At 32.8% G+C, this 24,750-nt stretch overlaps 2 protein-coding genes and 1 long non-coding RNA gene across 3 annotated transcripts; 2 read left to right on the top strand and 1 right to left on the bottom strand.

Annotated features, from left to right (window-relative positions):
- Positions 1-235: 235 nt before the first annotated feature.
- On the bottom strand, positions 236-2,801 carry LOC128240283 (uncharacterized). The gene is made up of 3 exons (XR_008262109.1): positions 2,614-2,801; positions 1,635-1,679; positions 236-249 (listed from the first exon to the last, which is right to left on the bottom strand). It is a non-coding gene; the product is annotated as an uncharacterized LOC128240283 (long non-coding RNA).
- Positions 2,802-12,426: 9,625 nt separating this feature from the next.
- Positions 12,427-20,869, top strand: LOC128241318 (uncharacterized). Its single transcript, XM_052958250.1, has 7 exons — positions 12,427-13,648; positions 17,701-17,742; positions 18,601-18,663; positions 19,350-19,412; positions 19,745-19,807; positions 20,085-20,136; positions 20,790-20,869. The coding sequence occupies exons 1-7, from the start codon at positions 12,740-12,742 to the stop codon at positions 20,867-20,869; spliced, it is 1,272 nt and encodes a 423-aa protein (XP_052814210.1). The 5' UTR covers positions 12,427-12,739.
- On the top strand, positions 19,736-24,109 carry LOC128241851 (uncharacterized). The gene is made up of 5 exons (XM_052958958.1): positions 19,736-19,807; positions 21,048-21,099; positions 21,386-21,480; positions 22,922-23,106; positions 23,434-24,109. The coding sequence occupies exons 2-5, from the start codon at positions 21,057-21,059 to the stop codon at positions 23,570-23,572; spliced, it is 462 nt and encodes a 153-aa protein (XP_052814918.1). The 5' UTR covers positions 19,736-19,807; positions 21,048-21,056; the 3' UTR covers positions 23,573-24,109.
- Positions 24,110-24,750: the final 641 nt, after the last annotated feature.

Genomic DNA, 24,750 nt, shown 5'->3' with positions numbered 1-24,750 from the left:
CACCATTTTCCCTCAATGACAGATATATGCATACTTGTTATAGCGATTATTGATGAAGGTTTTAAAATACAAACATGTGTATCCGATAATTAAATATACTTTAACAATAACAATCATGTGCAACTAATTTAAGCATAAACACAAACTATTTTAATGCTAAATATAATTCGTTGTTAATTCATGTAATGTATGTGTACATGTTTATTACAAAATTGAATAAAGTGAACTTACATATGCCGCGACTTGGGTCTGGAAAGCAATCATAGCATGTTAATACGTTCGTATATATTTTATATACTTTGCTTTATCTTTAAAGACATTTGTCAATCTTTAACAAACTCTCATTTTTTTCACACAATGACAATTACTTGAACGATCCAATTGTACAAATGTAAATGTAATGTTGAGAGACGTTCAATCGACACATAGAGAAAGACACTAACGCACTTATACCCAAACCAGAGCACACTGGAACATCATCGTACAGAGCATTCAAACAAGTCTCAACATGCATCGGTAATTACAAAAAAATAAAGAAATAATTATGTGCCTTATTAGATTGAAATATAATAACACCAACAAAACAGTCATTTCTAACGTTTTTTTAAAGTTATTTACGTACATTTTAAAGCTGCTCTCTCACAGATAGGCAGTATTGACAACTTTGTTACCTTTTGTCTTGTAAGGAGCCAATTTATGCGAAAATGCATGAACATCAGTCATATAAGACTACTGACAAAAAGTAGATCGCAGCTTTTTTATTTAAGTTCAAAAATTGATGTTTAATACATTTTTTCTTAAACCGTTAGTAACGCTTTAAGCCATAAAACATTAATTTTCGAACGGAAATATTAATACCTGCGATATGATTTTTTTGTTAGCAGTCTTGTATCATTGGTTTGCAGATAATAACGCAAAAATGTGCTCATTCCAAGATATTTTTTTTTTAAAGTTGTAAAAACGTTATCTGTGAAAATGCAACTTTAACTCATCATCAACGTTTTACCACACAAAGATAAACATGATTGAATGTTCTTCAATATTTCAATGACGTCATTTTCCAAATGACGTTACATGCGCACATAAATCGGCACGTGTTTAAAGATGGTATACTGCAATGACTTAATGCACCAATTTAGGCAAATATTTTTTTTATTTTTTTTTATTTATCTCAGTTTGAGGAAGCAAATATATTTTACCACGTGAACACTAACAGTAAATATTTTACAATGTGTATTTTGGTGCTTACTCGGTTAAATTTATTACGATCTTACTATGCACCAAACCATTATCCACTGTATTATACAAGACGTAATGGTTGCATTTCTCCTAAACATTGTGTAACACGGGGTCAAATGTCTTGTTTATTCATCTCTATAAATTTAAAACTCATCTTAAACACATCTGGCTTCGTATCAATCTTGTTTAAAATCGTCAAGTATAAGTTATTAAATGATATGTACATACGGTGAGTTTTGAAATAAATCACTTATCATGTGTTATCATATATTGAGATCATAAGGGAGAGAGATTGTAAAGCATTCAATAGCAACACATAACACGATTTTAGGCATTTTCTTCAAGTTATGCATCTTAAGTGTAAACAAAATTTATGAAAATGTAAAATTGCTCACCTGGTGTTGGTTTTGCTGCAGCAAAACAAGCAGTTCCTTCCTGGTCTGAAAACATTTAAGAGTTTTGTTACATAAGTTATCTGTATAAGTGGCAATCATTCTCATTATTCCCGTGTATTATAGAGAGTCGTTATGTGAAATAAAAACAAAAATATTCAACTGTGTCATAAATGGCAAACATCGATTTGAAATGAAGTTACGTTCGCATACACTTTGTTGCACTTTTCATAAAGATTACAAATAAACGTCAATTTGAAATGACGTTATGTTCGCTTACACTTTAGTGCACTTTTTATAAAAAACTGCAACTAAATGCCTTTTTATTTTATTTTAAGGCATAAAATAAAATACAAATATATTGGTTTCAGTGTCAGATTGCAATATATTACACATCGAAAACTTCAAACATTTAAAAAAATATAGCTTCTGGTGGTGAGCACTTGGTGATGTATACTGAGATCTTTCCCTGTTAAAAACACTTACATTTTGAATTTGAGTTAATGCTAAAGAATGAAAATAATAATTCCTTAACAAGAACATTGATGGTTAATATCTTCTTTCATAACACATTTTTCAAATTCAAGAATATCGTTCACCAATAACCACCAATGATGTAAAATGTGTAAAAAATGCTTTTAAGATCAGTATAAATCAGCAATGGTTTTTACATTAATTTATTAATCCCTGATGAGTGTTTTGTGTTATAACTGCAATAACAACACAATACACTATACCAGGATGTCGCTCAGTTATGTGCAAAGCGTTTCTCATTTATCTAAAACTTGAATTACCTGAATCAAAATTGCATCCTCCAGCAGTTTCTGGAGTCATACATAAAGTTGCATAACATATTAAAGATTTTTTGCTTCAGTGTAAGTCCGAAATAGCACCAAATTATAGTTCACAAGTGCTTCAAAAAGGCTTAACTGAGTTAGTTAGAAACAGAATTGCATTTATAATGTTAAGAAACGACACAAACCTTTTGTATAACTGCAGGTGGTACATAAAAACTGGGGGCAAGTACCCCGGTGCTTCCAATAAATATTTGTTTTATCTGACAAACTTCCGCCAAGTCATCAAGCACGCATTTCATAATACATTCATTTTCTTGAACGTCAAACGCTTTAAACGTAAGTGTTTTCTTGCTCTCTTGGAGTTGGGAGTTAACATTCGAAATATCCTTTTCAAAACTTCTATTCATTAGGTACAAGTATCCAGCCATGTTATTCTTAACATACTCATCAATCATTTTTTCTTCGTTGTCACACCACGTAGTTGTATCATTACAAGCCGATGTGATACGGGAATGCGTGTTAACATTTTCGCAGTCTATCGTATTGATTTTATCCCGGATGCCGTCTGCAAGTTTTTTTACATGCTGTGTAATGTTTTGTTCTAATGCTCCAATTTTTTGGATGCATTTATCAGCAGTGTCCTTGCTGGTCTGCTTGTTAGTCTGAGCTTCATCTTTTAAAAGCTGAATTTCAGCCTTTGTTTCGTTCAAAGCTGCTTTCATGTTGCTGACTCCATCATAATCCATGTTCTCGACTTTTTCAAGCATATCAAAGACCTTCGATGCACATGAAAGATGTCCTGAATGAAGGCAACGGCCACAAATCATAGCATCATGAATTTCGCAAAGGAATGTAGTTTTCTCTTTTGGATGCTGTTTACACATTTGCTCTGTAATATCATGGTGGGTCGAAACGTTTTTTGTTCCGTTTTTTTTGCATCGTACAATTTTATCATATGTTTTTCGAAGATTTTACTTATCCTATGGTGATAATAACATGCATTACAAATGTGTCCATTGCATGTCTCGCAAAATCCAATAGCACTTTTCTCTAAGCAAATATCACAAACTGGTTGAAGCAAAGCCATGGTTTATTTGCAAATGAATTCAATTTGAAAATTTTGATAGATAACACTGGTACAGTGACACTTATTTGGCTGTTATCAGAATTTCATACCCTTGGTTTCAGATACGGATAGTATTAACACTAGCTTATATAATGTACCTGCGCTCATATGATTATCAAAGTAAACACCGAAATAATGTACATGCGTCTTATCGAAGGTATATGTAGATATAGATGTTGATACCGATGAATAAATGAAGAAAGCGCAAAATTTATATCATAGACGGCGATATAAACGCAATTTTGTTTGCTAAAGTATGCATGGTGTACGAAGGACATATCCGAAAATGTTGTGTTAGCAATAGCCGAAAGATCGTTCATTTAAAGAATGGACGTTGATATGTAAATATGAGAAATTAAATATTGCAAGTAATTTGTTTCTTAAATGTTAGTATATTATATTAGCGTATAATTAATCAGTAAGACGTATCCTTTAAAGTGTTATTGAACGAAGACTGCATTGATAATGACGACGATGACGACGCTGACGACGCTGAGGATGATTAAGGTGATGATGATGATGATGATGATGATGATGATGATGATGATGATGATGATGATGATGATGATGATGATGATGATGATGATGATGATGATGACAATCTAAACAAACACAATACTCTCTTGAGATGTTATAATGTCTACTTTTCTCTATCATTAAGCTACGGAATCATGCCATACAATTTCTAGATTTCTTTTCGAATCAAACACTTTTTAAAACTTTTTATATGGCAAGCATAAATGTTGAAGAGAACTAAACATGTACATAAATACCTTCTTTGATTCACCGTCATGGCCTCTACCATTTTATACATTGACACTCATAAGTAAAACCATTGACAGTTTTACCCGTCTACCATTATATGACCAAATTTTTCTTCTCGCCACCATTCCAACTCGTTTAAACCAAGTACTTTTGATTTGATGGTTTCTACAAGTAGTTTGCTCCTTAAACAAAACTGATATATAACATTTAATTGTTTTTGCAAGCCAACAACAGTATCTGATATCAAAGCAAAATCATCAACAAACAAAAGCAAACATATTTCAACAATATCCGGAAATATTTAAATCCCTCTGATATTATTTTTACATAACATTGAATACAATTCCTTTTTGAACATTCCAAATAGAACGGGGCTTATGCTTCAGCCCTGACGTAAACTAACTGGCAATTAAATATGTCTGATACACCCTCGTTGATACATACACATGCTTTTACTGATGAATAAATACTTTGTATTGACTTGTATTAGTAGTCCCTTACCCACTTTCGTTTTAATACCGATCAACTGAATCACATGCTTTTTGAAAGCCTAAAAAGCTTAATATACAGGTTTCGCTTTCTTACATAAATATTTAATAACAATGGAGTATAAAACTAAAGCATTATCAACTGTAGTATATCCCGCCCTAAATCCTGATTTGGGTTCTGAGAGTTTGTTGTATGCCTCAACATAAAAGGTAAGTCTCTTCGTTATTGTTGATAAATATACTTTACTTAAAACATTCTGTAATGCCAAACCCCTGCAGTTATCATGGACTACTATAACTACCTTTTTTGTGCAGTGGTATAATGACTGGTTTTGCCCAGTTATCTTGAAATTCACCTCTAGAAAACAATCGATTAAAAAAGTTAAACGGTAACAATACATGCACACCATATAATAACTGCTGGACTTCCTCCAGACGCTTTATTTATATTCAATGTTTTTACACTATGTAGTATTTCTTCATCAGTAATCTCAGAGTTAAAAATTAACTGTTCAATATCATCGAAATTTATCTATATTAACAGTGACATATATATTTTTACATTCATGGTTATTTCCTTCAGTATTCGAAAACTGATTACTGTCTGTTAGGTGATCATTCCATTTGTCCAATGCTATCATATTTTCTGTTTTAGGTTTATTTAATACTCTTTTAATTTTACTCCAGAATATTCGGGAGTTACTTACAGAGGACTCGACTTTATTTAAGTATTTTCTGTTGAACAATATTCGTTTAAGTCTACATACATTTTAATATCTATATATACTTTGTACATAAGCATTCAAATTTTCATCATACCGGCGTTTTCTTAACCCTTTCAAAAGCTGTCTAGTAGTGCGTTTTGCCTGTGTACATCCGTTATCAAACCACACAGTGCATTTCATTGGTTTACCTTTCCTTCTAATCTTTTGAAAACTTTAACTACTGTTACATATAACAGATTCAAATTACTGAATAACTGAATTTGTATGTATTTCAACATCTGAAAACATCTAGATTTGTAAGTTATATCACTTTGATCTATCTTCAAAGTCAAAGATAAGGAAACATGGCTTCTTTCAGTGCACGATTTGATCTCAAACAATGTTATTATTTCAAACAAAGTTTTTGTCACAATATAAAAATCTATGACACTTCATCCGTTTTGATTAATAAAAGTGAAGCCATCACCTCCATCAAATCTACCAAAGCGACCATTCACAATAAAACATGAGAGCACTTTACAAAACTCTTAACAACTCACGCCCATATTTATTAGATTTGGTGTCACATGATATCCTTTCAATACCAATATCACTGTCAATTATATTGCTGAACTCTTTTTAACTCCGGAATATTGTCCGGACATAATGTGTAAACAGGAGGACTGGCACTTAAGTCACCACATACAAGTAGAGAGTTTTCTAAAAAGTTATAACTTTTTATATGGTATTCCAGTTCTTGCAACGCAGATATGACAGAATCATTATAAACCATAATCCATATTCTATAACGAATGGTTTCTAAAGGGCATTAAATATCTTGAACATATATTTGACTATATAACAAACACTTTTTATGACTTCAATCAAATGAGGTACCTTTACGATATAAATGGTAATGATTTCATAAAATATCAAACTCTTATTCGTTCAGTGCCACAACATATAAAGATGCAATTAATCAAAGACGGCATCACCCTTACATAAAACATAATACTTAAAGAAAAAGTTAAAAAATTAGTACAAACAAACAAATTTCTTTAATCAATACTGACCAAAATATCTATCCGTCCAACCTCTGAATTGAAATGGACCGAACACATGGAAATCGAAAATGAACAATTAGATTGGAACAAAATAAACGGTAATATATACAAATCAACAATAGATACAATTGCGTAGTTTTCATTATACATTTCTTATAATACCCACCAACAAATTACTCTATAAATTAAAACTTGTCGATTGCAGTCTATGCACATTATGTTACTCGAATGTAGAGTCAATTGAACATTTATATTGGGAATATAGTAAAGTACAAGAATTATGGAACAAATTGTGTAAATGTTTTGAATCAACGACAATAAATATAAATAAATATAATCATACACTCAGCAAAATATAACAATAGAATATTGTCGTTTGATGCATACTTGATGTACCTGAAGCTAAGAATAAAAATAGAAGAACAAATAGCATTTAATCATGACAAATATGAGACTCACAAACAAAAATGGAGAGTACTTGATATCTTATATGATTAATTAAAAAAAATGACATAAGAAGTCACAGCAAACAATTAAGAATAACCTTTTATAAAAATATAAAAATAATTTTCATGAAAAAAGAGACATCACTCTGTGGGTGTGTGAATGCGTGTGCATGATGTTTGTGTGGGCGTGTGTGTGTGTGTGTGTGTGTGTGTGTGTGTGTGTGTACAGAGTGTGGCTTAACAACACTAGTACTTATCCCCTACGCGGTGATCTCCCATGGGAATTCGACAAATTAAGAGAAAGTCCAAACATAGATAAGATACCCCATCCAAAATACAATCAGAAGGTTTGTTCTTTTAGATCAAGCCAGAACATAGTGAAAGGAGATATAACCAAGTTGAGAAAATGGTAACGGTCAGATGAAAATGGCCATTGGTGATATGGGTTAGGAGTAAAATTAAGGGTGGGTCTGGACATTTCAAACAAACATTTTTTTTTGTTACGCATTATGGCCGTTTCGGGGATGTCATATATCGTGTGTCAAGAGAAGACTTTGAACCCTAGCCCTCGTGAACCAGAAGGAAAACAGACAAGCAGAATCAGGGCTTTATAATTGTACAATAACTTTGACAGTTCTGCTTCCGTTGACATTTGTTCCACTGAATATATCAGTCTTTGTTCATTTCTATAGTTTCATTAAATAGAAAATAAAAAAAGTATATTCCTTTATCGTTCGATCTTGTGCTCATGAGTTTTTATAGTGACAAATCATAAGAAGTGTTAAAGCTAATATTTTGATGGCTGTTAACATTCAACACATATTGATGTGTGCTTGAATATTGTCTTTGAAGTCCACACATTTGAAATGCGTTAATAACACTTATTAACAAAAGGCTGTACAATTATAATTTGATTGGCATTATCACGTGATGCTACCAATATTGTCAATAAAAGTTTAAATGTCCATCACCATAATATGCGTCCCTTTGGGGGAGTGGATTAGCGATTGGTTTTCTATTTATTTCTATACTGTTCCGGCGTTGGTGAGCTCCCCGCTTTCACCAGGTGTTTCATATTTATGTATTTGTACTTCAATTTCGGTGTCAAATACAAAAATATAATATAAATATTTTCAGTTGCATTGCGGGAAATTATTTTAGGTACCAAACATGAGCGAGTCCCTTTAAACGGTAAAGTTTTGGCAGCTTCCCAGTTGATCAGAACTTTGCAAATCATAGCATAAAACGTTGTATACAGAGTACATTTCAATTTCACATACAACTGTTTATTTTGATGCCATGAAACCCCTTTAACTGTAAAGTGAAATGATGACTCCACAATCAGCTAGCAAGTACCAGGAGCGGATCCAGGAATGGACGTTATGGTGGTTTAACTCAAGGGGCACACACTTTTGAAAGTTTTGTTCAAAATGGTGCAAACAGCTTATTAACTTGTTTCCTATATTATAAAGTAAATTTAGACAATTTAAGGATGTATAGGGAAGGGGCACGTGCTGGGTGCTCAATCTCCGAATCCAATATTAAGTACATGCACTTATACCCTCTCTAGGCCTAAGAGGATGGTGGTGGGCCGCGAAATACAGAATGACGTTAAAAAGTGGTACACATAGCTCCCTTGCCTGGCGCTCGGCTTTTAAAGGGTAGTGGTTGAAATATTTAACACAACGTGGTTTTGTTTGGTTCTGAAAAAAGAAGTTTAAAAAAAATAGTTTTACATGTTCTTATCACATATTTTGTTTCAAAACAAAGAAAAAAGGCGTTTGTTCAAATGTGTTCCAAATGTTCATTTATGTTTTTACTTATTCAACGACTTCGAAATGTTTAAAGTACATGGTACATTCGCAAAGAATATGGGATCTCGGGTATAATAGCCTTCCTAAAATTAAAATATAGTCTTCTGTTAAATGTGTTTGTGAATTATTAACCGTCAGAAAAAAAAATCCAAATAAAAAACATATTCAAGACCACATGCCGTGACACTTTGTAACGTCTAAAACATACACAACATCAGCAAGTCTGCATGTATTATCCATCAAGATAACGGATTCGTTTTTACAGTTTTAGACCTTTTATTTAAGGCAGACTGTGTGTGATGATAATAGTTTCAAACAATGACTGCATCGTATCTTTGAAAATATTTTGCATTTTGTGCTCTGAATTGTATTTCTCCGTCTGCAGATAGAGTTAGGATCTCTAATCATAGAAGTACTTGGGGGTTATCTATAAGTTAATTATTATTTGTATTGTTAATTTTCCCCAAGTAGATGCATACTTTGAAAATATTTACCTTTTGTGCTTTTTATTTTATTTGGGAATGTGTTACCGTGTAAGAACACTTCTACTGTAGGCTGGTTACTATTTCTTTTCAATATTGTGCAAACTGTGGTGCCAGGAGCTTTTCTCCCGAATCGGACTTGTGCATATTTTGAGATCTGATTGCATAGCAAGTACATTTCGGTGCTTACACACCCCGTAAGAACATTCTCACGCATGCAAGCATAACTGTTATGCATAGTACCTATGCCGGAATACAACAAAACTGATAAGCTCTTCTTAAAAAGGAAAAATGCACATATTTATAAAAGTGGTGGCGCTGTTGCCCTAGTGGTGGCGCTGTCGATTAGGGGTGGCACTACCACTGCGGTTGCTGCTGCTGCTGATGATGATGATGGTGATGATGATGATGATGGTGATGATGATGATTATGATGGTGATGATTATGATGATGATGATGAAAATGATGATGATGATGATGATGATGATGATGATGATGATGATGATGATGATGATGATGATGATAACAATATTATACTGTTGTTGTAACGCTAACATATTAAAATGCCCTTTGAAATATCTTCCTGTAATTGAATATTATAAGTGTATGTGAAGGGATTTGGAAGTGAAACCCACTTAGCAGAGGACAGAATTGAAAATTCAAAGCCAGAACCTTACTGCAGGTTTCCTTTTTTTTCGTCTGAACTAACTTGATGTAAAAATCTATAAAGAGTATTTGATTTAATTTACCAAATATATTTAACAATTCTTCAATGTTTAGTAAATATTGTCACATATGTATTTTTGAGTCGTTACAAAACATGGCTTTGTGAGTTCTAAAATTACTTTTAATCTCTATATAAAAGATCTGATAGCATGTTTGGAATGTTATTCGCGCAGGGAAAGATATGTTACCGAAGTTACTGGCTAGAAGTAATGCATTGATATTCGCCGACGATGATTTTAGCTTTGCTGACACAGTTTATTATCTGCAAAACAATATAATTGATTGATTGAAAGGCGACGAAACACGAATGAAAATATATCGTCATTAAGTACAAAGTATACACATATCAAATAAAGTAACATTTATACATAAACATTTGCTATATATTGTAGTTCTATTTCCTAAGTAATAAAACAATAATTGGGTCTATTTTACAGTTTTACATATATTGCTGTTCAGCATCTACAGCGCAAAATATATGTTAATTTATTTACATCACATTATATATTGTGCATGCTTTACATAAAATACGGTACACATCACTCTTTGAACATATTAAACTTGTACTTTGGGCCGTTGGCCTTATGTATTATAAATAAATCACTATGTTATTGTATTGTATTCTAAAAGTCAGTAGCATATTTACGTTTCATAACGGTTACCGTAAATTACGCAAAGGATGTTTTACCTCCTTGCCAATAATAATTGAGTTCATGGATTGATTTTGAAATTGGTATTATGCATTTCATGTTTAATTGTTGCAACAAAGCCATAATGTATATAATCATTTAATATCTTGATTAAAGATATAATATTTATGTACTACAAGCTTGACATATCAGTTCACCATGACTTTTGGTTGATAATTGCCCAAGTGGAGGGAATATTTGCCCGAGGGCTTTATTTTCACTGGGGCAATTATCAACTAAAAGCCATGGTCAACCATGTATTATCCTGTATAATACATATGTTTTGTCATTTGTCAACGGTTTTAAATGGATTTAAAAATATGATTTTGTGCAATAATGAAGGATATGTCATATAAATCTCATTAAGCCTGGAAGTCTTAAAAATGAGAAATAACAACAATGGTTTTGAATGGCATTAGCTAAGAAAAATAACGAGCGACTAGAAATAAAAAAGCAAACCTTTTCGTACGTGTTTTCAGAATAAGCCTGAAAACTTTCCATTCTACAAATATTTCCTGTTTTACATAAGCTAATTGTGATGTTCAATTCAATAGGTGAGCACAGCTAGGGTCGATCAAGCCTAGGAGTAGTTTCATAAGAATCTCGGCTTGAATGCCCCTAGCCATTTCGCTAGAATAATTAACATTTCTCAGCGAATAAAGTAAAACAAAACGTTTCAACAAAACATTTCCTTGTCTCACTGCTTTATGACCTTTACCGAATGTAAACATCCGGTACGGTTTTGGGTAGTACTCGTTACTGAAACACGGAAGGTGTCATTATTGGTAAAACTAATTCCATTATTCTTGTACAGATAGTTCCAATTTAATCCCTTTAAAGCTTTTTATGTTTAAATGTTTGCCTACCAAGTATACGGCGGCCATTTGTATTTTGAGAAAATCCCGTAAGTGTGCACGTTCTCGTTTTCGTTAGGCAATTATGCCATAATCGCCCTGACGTGACTTGATAATATCACGGGCGGAGGAAATAATCATTATTGCGGGAAAGAATTTCTATACTAAAATGTTACTATTTATTGTAGCATGTGTATTATACATTAATATAAAGGGTTACTGACACAGGTGGTTGTTCTTAAGCATCATAATGCTATTTGTAAGAAGGACCAAAGACGACGAAAAGTATTCCGCTGCAATGCATAATTCTCACACATAGCTTCTTTGAAAGATAAATTTAATTGTATGACTGTTGACAAAATGTGGGAGTCGTTAAAGATTGTTAAATACACCTACTAAATCAAGAGTACATACTTGACATTTCACATCAATTAGCCATTGTTCAATATCGTTTCATAATTTCCGTAATGAATGACCTCTCAAGCAATATCTTCTGTAAAGTTAATTCAATAATTACGTATTAACTGCATTGTTTTTATTATAAAGTAATAACCTTTATTTCTGTGTTTGGAATATGACGTCGGTAGTTTCATGGAGTACCGTAAATTGTTTGAGTCAAAACATAAGTTATTCAGGAAAGTACGTATGTTGCAAGCACGCATAAAATGGCCGCTTGGGAACATAACGCCTCGTGAATTTCATACATAATTAGACAAGGGTCATGACAAGTGGTTCTTACTGTTTATGAGTCATTCTTCATGTGACACTGACACTTACGTTCATTTCTTACCAAACATGTTGACTGCTACTTCAGTTATTTCAACTGAATGAGCTGTCTAATGTTATACAATAATAATTACTGAAGAATGTTTTGCTTGTGCGAATTTTAATAAAGAAGAGTTTTGCGTGTGCTCACATTGTGGATAAAAACGTTCTAAAGTAATGATAAATAAAGCATGAGGGTAATAGCAATGTTATTATATCATTCTACCTGTAAGACATCGAAATATTGAATACAATGTAAGATGGTTGTACTATGGTTTTAGTGATTACATTTTAATACCAATTTGAAATCCACGCGATTTTGTGGATATAAACTGAAGTGGATATAAACTAATATTTACATTTCAACTTCGGTTTTAGAAAACACTTTATGTTAACATTTAATATGTCATCAAATAAAGTTCAGTGCGACATGTGCTGTAAGGAACAGGCAGTTGGATACTGCAACACATGTGGAAACATTGGTGAAACGTGTGTCGGAATTCACAACACAGGAAAGATATTCCAAACCCACATTCTGAACATCTATGTAAATGATGAAAACAATCGAATGCATATTATGTTTGATATCACAGGAGAGAAATGTAAACACCACCTAACTGAAAATACGTCATTATACTGTAGAGTTCATGGAGTAATGATCTGTGGTCAATGTTTTCGTTTGGATCATTGTTCATGTGGTCATGAGGTTGTTGATTTGTATCAAGAGGCAGGGCGTTTTGATAAAGACCAGTATAATGCTATGTTTGCAACTTTAAATGAGATACAATCTGAAGCTCAGCGCGTGAAGGAAGAAGTTGATAGTAAAAAAGAAAGAAGTAATAATCGTGCGGTTGAATGCAATAAAGAATTGGATGATTTTGAAAATAAACTTAAACGGAAAGTGGAAGATTCCATAAGCAGTTTTAGACAGGAAGTGAGTAATTTAAACGACGAAATCATAGAAGCCTGTTCATGCATTTCATCCATTTGTGAGGAGAAAGTTGCATGGGCTATCAAAGAGAAAAGTCAACTCAATGAGATTGTGAAAAACTCGTTTTCAGGTCGCTTTTACCTAATGAACCAAAATTTTGAAAAGGAAATTTCGGAGGTAAAGAGACAGATCAAAGAAGTTGAATACAAGCGTACGGTTAGACTCTTCCACTTAACGGAAAATACGACTGCCTTTAAATGCTTCATAGAAGACTTAAAGGATGTTTGTCAACTTCAGGAGGAAGTAGTTGGAAGCGACGAAGGAAACACATACACAATGGGGAAAGCAACTCAAGAAAATCAAGAAGTATGCCTTTATGTTTTCTTTTTCTTTTTTGTGTATCGTTTTTACGTAAACACAATGCATCCCATTTTGACGATATGTATAAAGATATACATGCAATAATAACGCAAAAAAATACATCGTTTCAACTATCAAAGAAAAATGCATTTCATAGATTAATAAATATTAAAATGTACACAACACCCGGAAAGCATTAGCAAAATTTGTCTGCATGCTCTTGAAACAAACTCGAAACTCTATCGTAACATAAACAAAACTGTTCAACATCAATGTAGCTCTTCTTTACGATCACGAAACAAAACTTCATGCATGAACAAATAGCAAACTCCGTTGCAAATAACTATGTGTGACATGGGTGTTTTTAGCCATATGATTCTTATATAGTTTGTGTAGGTAAGTACAATTTAATAGTAAAATGTCCTGTGAATTCCTCGATTCACATGTTATTGATTAAATGATAAACAAATAGTGATTTACGATTATGCAATAATTTCTGTTTCGTTACGTACTGACTGATAGGGTGTACTCGTATGAATACTTATGTGAAAGGCTACAGAAACACACTCAGTAGCAAAATATAAAACTTAATCCCCGTTTAATTGCACGGGGTAAACGCCAAATACATCTAATACAAAAACAAACAAAATATCACAAACCAGAAACATGGAACAACCGTACAGAACTCCACAAACAGCACAGTGCATATATGCCATATTAAAAAAAACTAGGTATGTTTATCAAGGATTGTTAAGTACCACCTTGGAACGGTCAGTATAATGTAAATTTACTGGGAGTTTTAACCCGGTTGTGTGCACAACCTCATCCTTATCCCAACAATACTGAATAAATCAATAATTTAAACGGTTGAACGTCATCATATTTCTAGGTATTTATTAAACATTTGCCTCTCTAGTTATTGCCACAATCTCGTTTAAATCAGTATATCATATATACAATTGCAAGGTGTGTTCATATAGGATTGTTAGGTAGCGTCTTGGAAGACAAATACGTTCAGACATTTTAGTATCACATTGGAAGACAAATACGTTCAGATATGTTAGTATCGCCTTGGAAGACAAATACGTTCAGATATGTTAGTATCGCCTTGGAAGACAAATACGTTCAGACATGTTAGTATCGCGTTGGACAACAAATACGTTCAGACATGTTAGTATCGCCTTGGCAGACAAATACGTTCAGACATGTTAGTATCGCCTTGGAAGACAAATACGTTCAGACATGTTAGTATCGCCTTGAGGTACCAAATGACCTTATCATAGTATTGAGCCACTCGACTACAGTGGGGTCGTTTCATGAAAACGATTTAGTGTTCTTAAGTAATTTTTAAGTGGATGACGTCATTACAGTCCTTAAAAAGTGAGTCACGCGATGTGAGAAATGTATTGGCGAAATTAAGTATAGATACTTCTTAAGTATGACGTTTTCTGAAACATCCAATGACGTCCAACGTATCACACCTTATTAAGAAGGCATTTTATTTTAATAATTACTGAACGTCAGGTACTAACGGGCACTATATCAACAATCAACTTAAATGCGGTATTAAGAAAGTTTCAATACTTGTTAAATGTTGGTGGTGTTTTAGACAGTATAATTTCAGTTAATTTTAATTCTAATCTTGTTGGGTTAAGACTCCTGCTAAGTGATTATTTAGTATACGCTATTTATTACTATACTCTGTACAGCACTCAAATATTCTTAAACTATACTCTTGAATCGTGATGTATTTATGTTCCTCACTCAAATATAGACATGGTGTATTTGTACACTACACTCATGATTCCCATGAATAATTGAAGTATTTACACATTTTGAATCGTGTTTAAGGTCAATTAAATGATGCAGTAGCTATTAATTGGAAATCATTTTCAATAAGTGTATATCACTTTATTATTCCTTCTTACGGAGAACATTCAATTGAAACACAACCAGAACGGATATATACCTAAGTATGTCCTTGATTTTAAAAATAAGCGATGATGCTGTAAATTGGCGAAACACTTACTGGAACAACAACGGATGAGTTAATCTTAAAAGAAACCGTAACATGAAAAGAGAACAAGCGAATAGTTTTCCAGGGACTCTGAAGCATAACAACAAAAAGGAAAGTTATTGTTGTTATCATGTTTCAAACTGGTAGTGTTTATAGTAGCTGATATTTTGTAAAAAAAAATAAGATTAATTTTTAACTTGATCCAACTAGAACTGCGTGCCACTTATATAAATTTCTTTTTAAAATGATGATATATTTATATTCGAGACAATCAAATCTGCATCGCTATACGTACAAAAAGTTTAATAACAAAGCGAAAAGAAAAAAAACAACAAAGCAAAAATATCGACTTTTTATTGTAGGACAATTTTTAAAACTTCAATTTCGTTATCAAATATCTTGACTTCAATCTGGAATTACTGTATTTGATGTAGGGATTAATACAAAGCCATTTTATGTTTAAAACAGAAAAACGGGAATGTTCGGGAAGTTCGACACACACACGCGCATGCGCAGTCTTTAAGACATCGATATGCAGTGACAGATAACTTACCCAATTTGACCAATTCAGTTGTTTTTTTACTAAAAAGGAAATGCAATTATAATGAAACCTGTAATTAGCTTTAAGAACATACACATAATAAAGGTAAAGCTATTCTTCTACTATTTTGCCTAAATAATTATTACATTATTTTTGTCAAAGCGAAGTTTAATTATAGTGAATATTATGTTTGTTACAGTTTCAAATAATTAGCTCAATTGTATGGAGGGACTCAAAATGCATCGGATTCAAGGTCAAACAAGCTTTGCTCATTTTCACAAAATCTTCAATTTCCATAGTCTCTAGTTTTTAAGCATATCTAATTTGACTTTAGTTATTTTTGAAAGTTTTGGTGTCTTAAAATGTAATACAATAATTATTATAGTTTTGAAGAACATCAAAGTTTACATTGTACTTATTTTGGTATTATTTTTGTTTCAATACATACAGTACTTATTTTTCACTCTTACCATATACTCGGGGTATATCCAGGGTGAGGCTAATGTTGTTATCCATGCCGATCTAGCTGGTGATACTGCGTATGTTGAGTCGCTCCTGTAATATAATGTGTTTTAACGTCAATAGTTCAAAATTGGTCAACATTGGAAATAACATATGACGACGATGCCTTATGATAGCGTTGACACACAAACTATCCTTGACTTTTTTATGCAGCGTAATTTCAAATATGAGTTTACTTCGATTTGAGTACATTCGAAATTTCGATAACGTTGCCGTTCTGACAGTATATATCCATCCATGTAATCAAACGATCGATGTCGTCGATACTTAATATTGAAGAAGGCTTATCAGATGAATGTGGGTCGGATAACACAAGCGAGGATTAAGCAGTGTGTCCTCCGGTCTGTTTTCATAAGCCCCGCATTAAATGTGAAATGGTTCTGAAGTGACCATATTCATAACAATAGTGCAGTTTGTAGCTAAATTGTACCGGTCTTTTACTGGTCTATTTTATAAACATTCAAGAAACATCTGATATCACATAATCGTACAACGGGTACCTTAAGTTAAAATTGAATTAATAAATAATAAAAAAAGTCAAACCATGAAACTGACTAGGGTATTTCGGCCTTAGATTTATTTGGTTGGGAGATCTCGACTGTTTATTAACATAATATCTCACTTCGAAACAGCGCCATTAAGTCTGGATTGTACGCAACAAGAGTCCCCTACAAGACAAAACAGTAAGACGTATTAAGAAAACAACCTAAAAGATGTGCCCAAAATGAGGAAGAACGAAAACGACAAGGAAAAATGTCAAGTGGCAATAGAGAAAATCGTCTTGAAAAAATAGTGTAGGTCGACAAACCGAAAACAAATATTGAGTTTTGTAACGCTTCACTGGTATCGTAAATACATTTCGATTAATTTAAAGGCCGAAGGGATTTTGATTATAGTGTATATTAAGTGTGCACGTTCATTTAACTGTTATCATGTCTTACACTTTGAATTGGTTATAACACAATTTTACATTTCTAGACTCGTAAGGATCTGATGGAAGCATTGATCATATCAAAAGCTGTAAGTATATTCAACTGAGCTTTTTTCTGTAGATTTTCGCTAGACGTAGATAAAGCAGAAACTTTAAGTATATTCAACTGAGCTTGTTTTCGTAGTTGTTCGCATAAATATCAAAGATAGTGCGCCAACTAAGGAGTGAGTTTCATTTCCACGCATTATATTGTTACACTTACGGTTTAATATAACTTGATCATTAAACTACAAACACATTGTCTGAAATGCTCACACAAAAGTGTTCTATATATTTAACAGGCGTTGAACAATTAACGGTCAAGTGCATTATCACATTGTTTGCTATATATTTTCGATAGGTTATCTTTGTTTTAAAAGCATGGACAAATTAACCTTTCTAACCATGACAGATCATGTCATAACTTTAATATGTCATTGCTTAAAATGAAAATTAATAAAAAAAAGTCAAACCATGAAACTGACTAGGGTATTTCGGCCTTAGATTTATTTGGTTGGGAGATCTCGACTGCTTATTAACATAATATCTCACTTCGAAACAGCGCCATTAAGTCTGGATTGTACGCAACAAGAGTCCCCTACAAGACAAAACAGTAAGACGTATTAAGAAAACAACCTAAAAGATTTGCCCAAAATGAGGAAGAACGAAAACGATAAGGAAAAATGTCAAGTGGCAATAAAGAAAATCGTGTTGAAAAAATAGTGTAGGTCGACAAACCGAAAACAAATATTGAGTTTTGTAACGCTTCACTGGTATCGTAAATAAATTTCGATTAATTTAAAGGCCGAAGGGATTTTGATTATAGTGTATATTAAGTATGCACGTTCATTTAACTGTTATCATGTCTTACACTTTGAATTGGTTATAACACAATTTTACATTTCTAGACTCGTAAGGATCTGATGGAAGCATTGATCATATCGAAGCTGGACGTAAATACAGCAGAAGCTGTAAGTATATTCAACTGAGCTTTTTTCTGTAGATTTTCGCTAGACGTAGATAAAGCAGAAACTTTAAGTATATTCAACTGAGCTTGTTTTCGTAGTTTTTCGCATAAATATCAAAGATAGTGCGCCAACTAAGGAGTGAGTTTCAATTCCACGCATTATATTGTTACACTTACGGTTTAATATAACTTGATCATTAAACTACAAACACATTGTCTTAAATGCTCCACCAAAGTGTCCTTTATATTTAACAGGCGTTGAACAATTAACTGCATTACGTACATTATCACATTGTTTGCTATATATTTTCGATAGGTTATCTTTGTTTTAAAAGCATGGACAAATTAACCTTTCTAACCATGACAGATCATGTCATAACTTTAATATGTCATTGCTTAAAATGATGTTATTTTTATTTATAAGTGTAAGTGAATTATCGATACATTTTATATATTCGTAATGAAAGAGTATAAAAAATACAAGTATTTAATATAACTTTTCAACGAGATATTTTCTTTAAAAAAACACAAAAACATATGTCAATAGTGAGGGCAGGCAAACTGATGAGTTTTTTATTTGTTAATATTAATTGCAGAAGGACTAGAACAAAAAGTTTGAAACAAAATGGTATATGATCATGTCTTTCCTCTAAATATAGAATATATTCAAAATAAACGGTCTTTGTTTAGGCACGGCTGAAAGCAGAGGAGGAGTTAAAACGCACGGAAGAAGACTTGGCTTACTTTATACAGGTAGATCATGTCATAACTTTTAAATGTCATTGTTTAAAAAGAAGTTATTTTCATTAACGTACAAGTGTAAGTGAATTATTGATACATTTTATATGTTCGTTATGACAGAATATCAAAAAATCTCGATATTTAATATAACTTTTCAACGAGATATTGTCTTTGAAATTAAAAAAAAAACGTCAATAGTGAGGGCAGGCTAAATGATGAGTTTTTCATTTGTTAATATTAATTGCAGAAGGACTAAAACAAAAAGACGTTTGAAACAAAATAGTATATGATAATGTTTATCCTCTAAATATAGAGTATATTCAAAATAAACGGTCTTTGTTTAGGCACGGCTGAAAGCAGAGGAGGAGTTAAAACGCACGGAAGAAGACTTGGCTTACTTTAAACGGGTAGGATGAATTGGCTGTCTTTAAGTAATGACCATTATTTGTAAAAAGCAGCGTTTGTTAAAGATTGACTAATTTCTGAAGAAAGAAAACTAAGTCTATTGATAAAATATATGAAAACATTTATATGCTCTTTTTGTTTTATATCGCGCCAATTAGAGTGTAATTTTTCATAATGAATTCCCAATACTAGCAATCGGTATCATTTTGTTTTCTTAGAATTATTTCTAAATTTAAGCATGAGGTCTAAAAAAACAGAAGTACATTTCTCCCACCTCAGATTAGTAGATCCAAAATATTGGCCATGCTGGAAACTCTTATCTTGCCCACGGGTAAGATAAAACAAATTCCCGTATGGAAATCCCTTTGTATTGTCATCACACAATTACCTCCCTTGTTGAAGACCGTCGTCTGTAGCATAATGAAAACCCTGTTTTGTGGCAATTTTTGTAAATCCAAAATTAATTATATTTCGCTTCAAATTTCACGCTGCTTCCAAGAAATATTTCTACACTCCCTCAGAACTATTTAAAGAACGATTTGACTATTAATATAATTGGAATCTCTGCGCGCATATCCATGACAACAACAAATTATCAACTATCTATACGCAAACTATTTTCACTACGCACAAAAGTGTTCCAGCAAAAAATACATTTTAACTTTTTTTGTATTCCTGAGGTGGGAGAATAGGCAGTAACAATCGTCGCTGGTTTAAGAAAGGTTCATCCAAACCTTCGCGCAGGGTATTCTGCGGAAACTCGTTTCCGCAAAACACCGTACGCTCGGGTTGGAATGAACCTATCTCGCACTTTCGGCCAACAAAGATACTTATAATCTTTGCACAAATGCGAGTTATATCAAACATCCGGCTCCGTGAATTTTATAAACCAAACTTATGAAGTCTTTCTTACAAAAAGGTATATGCTCATGGTTATTTCTGATGTTATAAAGTATATCTAAATGTGCTAGTTTGTGTATGCAGGACGAAACGTTGCGGGGGAGTTAAAACTATGGAAAGGATATTTGGATACTTCGAAGAAAAAGGAGGAATCTTTGTCGTAATCATTGTGTAAAAAAGCAGGGTTTGTTTAATGCTGACAATTGACAAAACCACGTATATCGATATACTAAATGAAAACTTTGATATGCCCTGCTTGAATGATAGTGTGTATTGTTATCGAAACAACGTATACTTTACAACAAAATTCTTCCCTTTGATATTGTTTTCTTTGTTTTAAAGGAATGCGGCATGGTCCAAAAGCAGTATCGACAGGCCCAGAAATGCATTTACTGTATGTTTACACAATGACCAACTATACATGTATATTTATGCCAATAAATTGACACATAATCATATTATCATTATTATATTATTAACTTTGAACTAATAATAAATGATTGTTTTAGTCTAAAAAATGTTACTTAATACGATGTTTTTAGTAAAGAAATCAATGTTTAAAACAGTAGTGGTACAGGTTATCGATCGATATGGCTGCTTTGATTTGATGGTGTTGCTCTATTAGCAAAAGAATGCAAACGCACCTAATTATGTTATCAGTTAAATATCATATATTTTAGGGAAACAGCCCACTGGATCATTGAAGGTCGAGGTCAGCCAGGAACAACGGTTTCCTATCGGTATTTCATTCACATTCATGGATGGCCTTCAGACGGTAATCACTTTGTTTAAATATATTTGCTATGTCAAAAAGTATTTTGACATTCTGTATACATTGACCATGACTGTTACAATACAAAAGCTCTGATATATAATATACAACACAACATCATTTAACTCAAGTTAGATTCAGTGATTGTTATCTTGTGATTAAAATATCAACTTATTACAGACGAAAAACTCTTGCAAATATGTTTCTGGCAATACATTTTTAGTCTTTTTTCCCAACGTCGTTTGTTTAAAACTCAGAAAACTGCGAACGAGGCGTGATTCTTAAACACACGACGAACACTTACACAGTATCATGTGTATATAAATGCACTCAGTATAGGTATCGGGAAGTCAGACAATTGAACGTTTGAAATAAGTCACCGATGTTAAATCATATAATATTGTAAACCTTAGAATATTGGTCATCAATAACAAAACATAACGAAACAAGATTTATTGTTATACAAGGTCTCCAGCCATACTACAAAAACATCGCATACATAATGCGATGTTTAGTAAAGGTTTAGTTATATATATACAATATGTCTTGTACAATTAATTTAAATTATTATTTGGTACAAACCCAGTTAATCCTACTGATGTAATAAGACATTTAAATGTTGTTATTTAACTTAAGTGCTATATAAGCCAGCAAAACAGTCCAGAATTTGAAATTGATAAGGCGACATGTTTCTTGGTCATCGTATTGTAGTGTTGACCAGTGAGAGGAACATCACAATGCTCGCAAACATAATTATTCCAACATGTTGTTCAAACTGTGTCCTAATATGTAGACGCTATAAAAAGTTTCTAAACTATGTTTCAAACAAAAGCTTGGTTTTCTACTTAATCCGAATGAAAGTCACATGGATACCAACTATCATACACCTTAAGCTATATTTATCCGATGTGTAACTTCCCTTATGAGTAAACATAGCCAACAGAAAAGTACGACTTGCTAGTTTTAAATCCTAGCGGCAACATGTTTAAGAGTTACATCCTGACCACGACAGCAGTTAGCAGAAATGTTTGTAACACTTATGCCTCATTACAATATGCAATAAAAAATAATCCTGAAAATCACATAGAAACGCATTTTTTAACAATCTTACAATGTCATCATTTGAATTTATTTTTGTTACGTTTTAGCAGTGAATTATAAAACTTTGACGCCAAATGTGTAGATCAGCATATGACGTTTAAAAATCATGACCATAACAAATTTGTCTTGAATGTATAATTTCTGTTCTAAGAAAGTACTGTTGGTACCAATTGGTTTTAAAGATTGCAATGTGATTTTGATTTCACTGATAATTTTCTATAAATCACTTTATATATTAAAATACCACAAATATAGTATGATATGTTATATCTTTTGCTTTTAAAACCTTCACCGACGGCACTTATATTTTAGACTCTTATATTTCCACTTTAATTACTTTCAGCGATACCAGCCGTTCCCTGGGCAACCGTATAAAGGCAGCACGTTCGAAGGACGTTTGAAAAACGACAGTGAGGGTGTGACAGTATGTGGGATGTTGAAGACGGCGTTCAAAAGAGGGCAGATGTTTACTATTGGGAAGGACGGGAGTGTTGGACTGGATGGCATCTCAATGTTTGATAGTCCATTGTAAGTATAATAAGGGCTTGCTTGTATGTAGGATGTACATTTCAAAGTTCAAGAGAGGTATTAATTTTACTGTTGGTAAAGGCTAGAGAGATGTCCTAGGTGGCGTCATACCGATTGATAGTGACGTCTTACTGGTAGATAGTGATGTCTCACTGATGGTACTACCCGTACTACGTGGGAAGAATAGTTGATCATTTTTAGAAATGGGCAAAAGGTCTGAAGCATGTTAAAGGCGGAATAACGCGGGCACTTAGGAAGATTGATTGGCATCTCAATGTACGTATATACACTCTGTCTATAAATATGTAAGTATACAATTATTTTTAGGTTGGCGAAAGTAAGTCGTTCGCGCTATGTTAAATACATAGAGAAGGTGAAAGCAGAGATGAAAGCCAAAGGCATCACAGAGGCGAACATAGATGAGACAGAGAAGTTGGAAGAAACTTTCAGTGTCGCTGGTCCGTAGCTTTCATCGGGTTTCTGTTGGCGATATTCTCTCAGTCAGTCGAAATCAGTTTTAAAATCTGCTTGCTAGTTAGGTTATGTGATTATTAACCAGTTAACGAAATAAATTATAATGTAAGATTGAAAAAGAATGTAAACGCGACGGAACAAGCCCTGTAAATAATAACGTTTACCGATGTAGATAAATAATATAGGGATCATCGGTTAGAAAACAGACGCAAGCATATCAACAAATATTAATATGAACTAGGGAATACTATATACTCTGTACTTTATTTTATTTTACTAAAGTTTGTTAGGTAATCATCACGTGTTTATCGTCAATTACGGACATAACATAATATTTTGTACTTGTAAATGTGGTACTTTTTACGTGGTGCTACCGTGAACATTGTACATGAATGTTGCTACGTAGAAAGCGAGTCTTAGTTAGAGTACATAATTAAAGTGAAATTTCGCAAAGGACTTTTCCTCTCAAACCCCACTTATCTTAAACATGTAATACACGCAATGTTATGCAACCACTTTGTCATTATAATAAAAGTTAACTTTTCAATGTGTTTTAGTTGAATGTGTTCATTCCTTGAATGTTGAAATTGGCATACATAGTTGGTTGGAATGAAATGTATTTTGAAACTGTTTCGTATCATGTTTGTGTTCTAAATTAGCATTCTAATCGAAACATAAAGACAAATGTGCTTGTCATGTAGGCGGAGCTGTACAGTGCAAAGTGTAACGTAGATAAAAAAACACAGCATTTAACCCATAAGCATTTAGCCAATCAAAAAGGTAGTTGCATTTAGTTTTGAAGTATTTTGAAAGTATTGCACTCATCGAAATATAGATGGAACTAAAATAATATCAGTTCATCCTTTCAAGCACAAAAAAGAGTAAATGTATTCTTGTTTATAATTGAATGGCTTATTTAATCAGTGCTTCTAAGTGCAACAAATACCAGTTCTAAAAGAGAGCATATTATCATAATTATACATTCAGCGTGTTGCCTTCATGGTAACCATAGTAATAGACTTCGGTTAGGAATATGGTACATGTAATCATATGATGATATATTGGTATTGGTATTAACTATCAAAGATGCACTCTTACTTCCAACCAAGATTTACCACAATTTATACAAGTGTTCAAATATGACCAAAGGGATGAATGAATGTTTAAAGT

This window comes from Mya arenaria, chromosome 7, assembly GCF_026914265.1.
Source record: "Mya arenaria isolate MELC-2E11 chromosome 7, ASM2691426v1".
NCBI lineage: Eukaryota > Metazoa > Mollusca > Bivalvia > Myida > Myidae > Mya > Mya arenaria.
The sequence above is the reverse complement of the archived record's forward strand: the minus strand, read 5'-3'. Positions and strand labels throughout refer to the sequence as shown.